This window comes from Corylus avellana, chromosome 7 (assembly GCF_965113065.1).
Source record: "Corylus avellana chromosome 7, dhCorAvel1.hap1.2, whole genome shotgun sequence".
Taxonomy (NCBI): domain Eukaryota; kingdom Viridiplantae; phylum Streptophyta; class Magnoliopsida; order Fagales; family Betulaceae; genus Corylus; species Corylus avellana.
Genome location: NC_142496.1, coordinates 1,296,062 through 1,303,424, shown reverse-complemented (window position 1 = coordinate 1,303,424; position 7,363 = coordinate 1,296,062). Strand labels below are relative to the sequence as shown.

General features: G+C 36.9%; 1 protein-coding gene across 1 annotated transcript; it reads left to right on the top strand.

Annotated features, from left to right (window-relative positions):
• Positions 1 to 6,534, top strand: YKT61 (SNARE-like superfamily protein; the record flags this gene model as incomplete). The annotated part of the gene is given in 6 exon segments (XM_059597810.2): positions 1 to 123; positions 1,177 to 1,274; positions 2,310 to 2,414; positions 2,599 to 2,664; positions 5,026 to 5,112; positions 6,266 to 6,534. Coding segments are annotated over 6 exon segments (530 nt in total), but the record flags the coding sequence as incomplete, so codon positions are not given.
• Between the last annotated feature and the right edge of the window lie 829 nt (positions 6,535 to 7,363).

Below are 7,363 nucleotides of genomic sequence, written 5' to 3'. Positions count from 1 at the left end.
CGTTGGACGTGAGCCACTTCGGATACTTTCAGAGGTCGAGCGTGAAGGAGTTCATTGTCTTTGTATCTCGCACCGTCGCCAGGCGCACTCCTCCCTCCCAGCGCCAATCCGTCCAGCACGAAGGTCCCTCTCCGATCTCTCCCTCTATAAATTCTTCGCATTTGGATTTTGCTTTTGCTTTCTTTCTTTTCTTTTTTTTTTTCATTAATTCGTTTAGTTAATTAGGTCCTTTTTGATTGAATTATGTGAATTTACGAAGGAGATTTTCTTGAATTTATTCGGGCATTTGGTTGGATTGTGTAGAAAGTGATCAAGTTTTGGAGATTTTTCTTGAGATTGCTTAGTTTTGGTGAATTTATATTAGCTGTGATTTCTGAGCTTGAATTAGGTCCTTTTTTATTGATTGAGGGATTTTTTTTTTTTTTATGGATGTATTCTTGGTGGAGATTTCTTGAATTTCGTAGGATTTTGGTTGGATTTTGTGGGCATTGATTAGGTTTGGTGAGTTTTAAAAGGAATTCCGGTTTCCAAGTGGTGTATTCAGAAGTCCGAATTTATATCAGCTGCGTGTTTGCATGGGTTCGATGAATCCTATTTGTTTTGGAATTTGGAATTCCGGTCATTGGTGGGTAGTGGGGTGGTGGTGTAAGGGTGGAATTTTATGTGTCCACTGGGATTATGGAATCTGTGTAATTTAAGATTTCTTGGGATTGTCACCGCCATTACAGTGAAATTGGAATCCAAGACTACAGTTTCAATGTCTATGCTCCAATTCCAGTGCTTGTAAACAGGCCGAAAAGGGTCAAATCTGTTGTTTCACTAATCTTTAATGGCTTAGCTTGAGATGACCTGTTTCAAGTGCTTGGTTAATGAAAATGGACGAATTTGAATTTTCCAGTGGAACTGTTAGTGTTCCAGGGGTACAAATCCTTTTTTTATTTTATTTTTATTTTTATTTTTTTATTATTGGTAAATGACATGCACCCTGTGGGATTTGAACCCACGAACTCACCCTCCACCTTGCTACAAATGGAGGAAGTATCATTTTTGAAAATGAATTATGGAAATGTTGTCATGCTTTTTTGTGTTAGAAGTAGAATACTCATCTTGATTTGTTTATCTAGTTTTAGGCCTTTTTTTAAAGCTCATTTGCTTCTTTTTTTTGTTGATTTATAGAGTACAAGGTGCATGCTTACAACAGAAATGGCCTTTGTGCATTGGGCTTTATGGATGATCACTACCCAGTTCGAAGCGCCTTTTCTCTGCTCAATCAGGTACACTCAATATAATATTTATTATTTGTTTATAGATTTCTTTTACTGGAGCTAAAATTTGCATCAATGTGTTATATTGATTGACCTGCAAGAGTTTGTTTCCTTCAGTATAAGGTTACCTTAGTTGAAGTGTGGTTGGTAATTTGAGATAATGTTGAATGAGATACAAATTTAGTGGATTAAATGTTAATGTTATGTAAGTAGGCACTTCGATGCAGCTTTCAGTTGTTGAAATGGCTATAGCTCATTAACATCTCAGTAATCAATAATCGGTTTGAGCTGGTTGAGGTTCAATTATGATGCAGAGTAAAATAAAAAAGGCCATGGGCTTTATTGTTGCAATCAACTAATTAGTTTTGTATTGCTATTTATGCATTGTGGAGTCTCTTTTACTTTTACAAACTCTATCTATTTTCAAGAACATTATAAGAAAACTAGGCAGTTTCTTTTGCTGTTGAGTAAGAAAGCTGAAGTGTCTGTGACTATGACAGAAACTCAGTTAATTTACATTAATCCTGTCAAAGTTTTAGAAATTTGTGGATGTCCATACCGATTTATGTTCTGCTTTAATATTGTCCTTATGGTGGAAGGCAAGGATTTAGAGGTCGTCAGGGAAATAAAAAGCAAACCTACTAAGATAGTAATTCTTGATGCTCCCTGTGATTCCACTTTGGCCACAACTTCATAGCCGTAATTGTCTGAAGTTCCTGTTTGAACGTAAAGACTTGAGGAGATCTCATTGTGTGTTTGTGAGAGTCTCATTGATTCCACTTTGGCCACAATTTCATAGCCGTAATTGTGCTGAAGTTCCTATTTGAGCGTAAAGACTTGAGGAGATCTCATTGTGTGTGTGCGCACGGGTGCTAGAGAGAGAGAGAGAGTGATCACCTGGTGAAATCTTGAGGTCTTGTTGAGTTATCTTTTTATTTTTAGACACTGGTTGATATTATGAGCCTGGGATCTTGGACTGGTGAAATATTGATGCTTGATTTCTGCTTGAGTTAACTTATAGATGCTGTTTATAATGTTTGCCAGGTGATAGATGAGTATCAGAAAAATTTTGGTGATTCATGGAAGACTGCACAAGCAGATACTACCCAACCATGGCCCTATCTGAGTGAAGCTTTGACAAAATTCCAGGTATTTCTATTTTTTCATTTTTCCTCGTTTAAGACTGTGTCATATGGCAGCAAATAGATTGATAGTTTTTTTATCCAGTACATTCTGCTATATCAATTGGGGCTGCCCCCACAGGTTTTTGTTAATGGTTGAAAGTAATTAGTTATGACTGAATTTTTTTTTTTTTTTTTTTTTAACTCTTCAGGATCCTGCGGAGGCTGACAAGTTGTTGAAAATTCAGAGGGAGTTGGATGAAACTAAAATTATCCTTGTGAGTATTTAGTCAATGCTCCAATAGTTTACTTAATGTTGGATCTATGACTAAGTGTTCCTTTTATGTTCATTATTGTGGAGTCTAGAGATTCATTTTTCTAGTTGGATTTATGCTTTTTTCCTTGGTTAAGAAACCATCAATGATAAGTTTTAATTAGCTTGTTAATTCTTGGATCGTTGTGTGTGTCAATATTTTGGCAAGGATTTGGTGATGGCTTGGATATGATGACATATAAAAGTTATTATGCCAGATGACTGCCTTTTCGGTGTCTGCTTACTGCTACTCCACTAATTAGTGGGCTATCTCATTTTGAAACTATGTTTCGTAGATTATTTGATTATCATCTGCAAAAGGGTGAAAATGGGTGAATGAGTACACCAGTAGATATTTTTTTTTTTTAAAAAAAAATTTTAAATTTTTTTTTTTTTCATATAGAGATGACACTTATGTGGGGCAGCAAATTTCACATTTCATAACTGCTTTTTTCTTTCTTTATTTATTTTTAAATAGTGTCCCATTTTTATTTTTTATGTTGGGATATGCCTCTAATTGGGGAAGAGTAATTCTATAAATTCCACGTAAATGTTTCCGAAAACCTAGTAAGCTGGACTTTCCAATCTTCGATTTTAGTAAGCAGGCTTGTTAGCATGCCGATGTTACTTGACTTCTGCTATACACATGGGATAGGGGCCATTATATGGTAATGGTAAAGTATTTGGTTGCCTAGCACAAGTGCACGGGTTCAAGTCTTGAGAGCTGCCCCATTATAAACGGATGCTGAAGGGTAAACCAAATATTTTTTTGATAAGTAATAATGATATATATCAAAAGCGTAGAGGGGCGCAACCCACATACACAAGAAGTATAAAAAGAGAGCGCCTAAGAGGGAGAGAAATGAAATAGGAAGTCAGAGAAACTAATCACTAAAGGAGCTAGCCAAGCGGTCGTCCAAGAGTAAAGAGTAAAGAAGAAAAGATGAGTCAATTCCTCTATAGTCCTAGTGGAGTTCTCAAAGCATCTAGCATTTTTTTCATTCCATATACACCACATAAGACACAAAGGGATCATCTTCCACACTACCGCGCTTCGAAAACGTCCTCCAGACCACCAGCAATCGAACAAGTCCCTCACCCTGCAAGGCATGACCCAATGCAACCTGAACCGACTAAAAATAGTATGCCAAAGAGCACTTGCGATTTCACAGTGGAGAAGAAGATGATCGACTGACTCTCTGGTCTTCTTGCACATACAACACCATTCCACTACCACTAGGTTCTTCTTACGTAGATTATCGTGAGTCAAAATTTTGCCTAGGGCCGTGGTCCACCCGAAAAAAGCCACTCACAGGGGCACCTTAGTACACCAAATTCTCTTCCAAGGAAACACCTCATGGTCAAAATTGGACAAGGCCTTGAAGAGCGACTTAACCTCGAACTTGCCCTTAGACGAGGACCAATGAATACGATCCACAGTCCCTCTGGAAATCTTGCAAGAGTACAACCGATCAAAGAAAGGAGAAACCAAATCCATCTCCCAATCCTGGACGGGTCGCACAAAAATGACATTCCACTTGACAACCCCATTCCTCCAAGTAAAATTATCCTTCACCCAAGCTTCTTTATGTCTAGCGATACTGAACAAGGACGGGAAGGCATGCTTCAAAGAATTTTCCCCACACCAAATATCATGCTAGAAATGAACTTTCGAACCCACCCCCACCTCAAACCGAATACCTTTGGCAAAGAAGTTCCAACCTTGTCGAATATGCTTCCATAAGCCCACACCATGAGAACCCGAAACCTCCTTCATGCACCACCCACCTTCGTGGTCTTCATACTTAGCTTTGATAACCTTACACTAAAGAGCCTCACTCTCATTCGCATATCTCCAAAGCCATTTCCCAAAGAGAGCTTGATTAAACTGATGCAACTTTCGAATGCCAAGACCATCGTAGTGCAGGGGACGACAGACTTGGTTCCAATTTACAAGATGCAACTTAGGCTCATCTCCCATCCCTCCCCACAAGAAATCTCTTTGGACTTTCTCAAGCCTTTTAGCTACACTCATAGGAATCGGAAACAGAGACAAAAAGTAAGTAGGGTAGACCAAATATCCGAGCCACCCATCCTACGATTCCACTTAGTGACTCTAGACGAGTGACATCTTTGTTTTTTTTTTTTTTTTTAAAAATAAAAAATTCCTCATTGAAGTAGGCATGTTGAAAGAATTTATCTTGTTCGACTTGGTTTTGGATTTTTTAATAACATGTGGTCTTAATTCCTTGTTTTCTTACGGAAAATTGTTCTCTCTCTCTCTCTCTCTCTCTCTCTCTCATCACTGTTTCTTTCTTTGATACAGCATAAAACTATTGACAGTGTACTTGCACGAGGCGAGAAACTGGACAGTTTAGTTGAGAAGAGTTCAGATCTCAGTGCAGCATCACAGGTGTGCTGAGAACATTTATATGTTACTAATATGCATTTGCCACTGTGCACACATCCACTGATCTTACACATACTTTACTGCGTAAGCCTATTAGTTTTACTCATTCTGCTTTTTAGTTATACTTTTGGTCATCCTCAACTTTGCTATTGAATACTTTGCAAGAATTTGACTTTGATGTGTTTTTGGCTTACCTATAAGTGTATCATGAAAGCCATGAGTCCTTTAATCTTATGAGACACTACATAAGATATAAGCATATGATTACGTTTATGATCTTTAGCTTGTAAAATGGAGCATGGTATCATGATTTGAGCACATTTATCATGGATCTTGCATATTTTAGCACAATATCCTCTTGAGAAAGTATTGGGAGATGCATGTTTTATGAACGCATCCGTGTTTAAAAGTATTATGAAGTTATCTAGGGGTAATTTAAAGGGTTTTGGGTGGCTGGGGCCTTGGTTATAGTCTAAGAAGATGTGATTGTTATTTGAAGTAGTAATTTGAAACTTGGATTTATTGTTCTTCTTCTTGGATATCCAGGCACAATTTTAAAGAAACCTTCATAACCCCTCCCCTTTTTCTCTCTCTCTCTGCACAAGCTTCAAAAGATCCAATGACGAACAAATGAGTTAAAAATTAACATTCACCACGCCCCCACATTGTGCTCCCTCCAATGTTACTTATTTTCTTTGTTGCATTATTGATTCTAATGGGTTTTAAAGTTCCTCTTTTTTCAAAATAGTAAATTGACCATCGATGTTGGCTGTTGAAAGTCCTGGTACATTAGCAAATATGATCTTGAGTGATTCTTAATGGATGTGGGTAAAAGTAACAATAAAATTTGGTAGGTTGCCATAGCTATGGAGAATTAGTGAATGGATCTACTGATCACAGTCGATCACAGTCTGTTTGTGATATCTTAAACAATTTGCTTGTATGAGACCAGATCATTATCCCAACAATGCCAACAATTGAAATTCATGCTTTTGTATGAAGTTTAATGAAGTTGGCATCCTATCCCATTTACTTCCATGAAATGGTTTGTTTTTGTATTAAGAGAAGAGTCTCTACATTAGACCCATCTTGAAATCACTGTCCAAAACGTGTTGCTAACTCAAAAGAACCTTTTTGTTGGTCATGGTTGAAACAGATGTTCTACAAGCAGGCAAAGAAGACAAATCAGTGTTGTACCCTATTGTGAGCTTCTGAGGCAAGCGGCTGCAGCTATTCTGTAATGGCACGCTGATGGGTGACAAATAGTGACTGTAATGTGTTTATATTGTTTGTCAATTGTTTGCTTGGCAAACTTCTGTGGATTTCCCCACATCTTCTAGACCGAAGAAAGAAAGGAAACCGAAACAGTGTCTCAGCAGGAGATCTTTCTATTATAGTATTTATGTGCTTGGCAAGCTTTATTCCGATGTTGTATTGTGATTTGCCCATTGTGCTTTATAGTATTATAGTATATATATAAGTTTGTTCTTTTGAAGCCATTCCATCTACGTCGACTGAAATAGGAGGTATCTTTTGAGTTTTGATCCACTCTAGCTTTTAGTCCAATTTTAGTTATCCAGCTTGATCGGTAGATTTACTTGAGATCCATAAGACTTGATTGCATTTTCCTGGTCTCATTTTGAAGGGGTAGTAGGTCATGTTTGTGTGTTGGATTTGGGTCGTATTGAGGTATGGGTGTAAAACCAAGTCAAACCTAACCAATTTAATTAATGGGGTGAGATCCCTCAACCTCGATATGGACGTATTTAAATAAGTGAGCGACACGATCCGACCTCATAACCCATTTAATAATCAACTTTTATTAGATTGATCTGACTAGACTTGCACGACCCATTTAATTAATAAATTTCTCAATTATTGAGCTTGAAAATGTCATTTTATAAAAAGATATTGACACAATAATTCTTAATTATTGAACACAATAAAGTTATATCCAACTATAAATGAGGAAAATACGTTTTTTTTGTCGGACTTTAGGTTCTTAATTTTTTCATAATTAAATTATTAAAAATAAAAAAAACACTTTTCATTTATATAAGTTTATGTGAGTCACTCATTATGTTGATCCAAGATTAACTTGTTAATTAATTATATTTAATCGGGTCGACCCAATTTGATATGAAATATAATTTAATAAACTATAACTTGTCAGATTGGCATCGATTTCACAGTAAAAAATTGTCATCTCTATCCATCTATCTGTAAGATGATTGGTCCTGCTCTTGACAAGTTC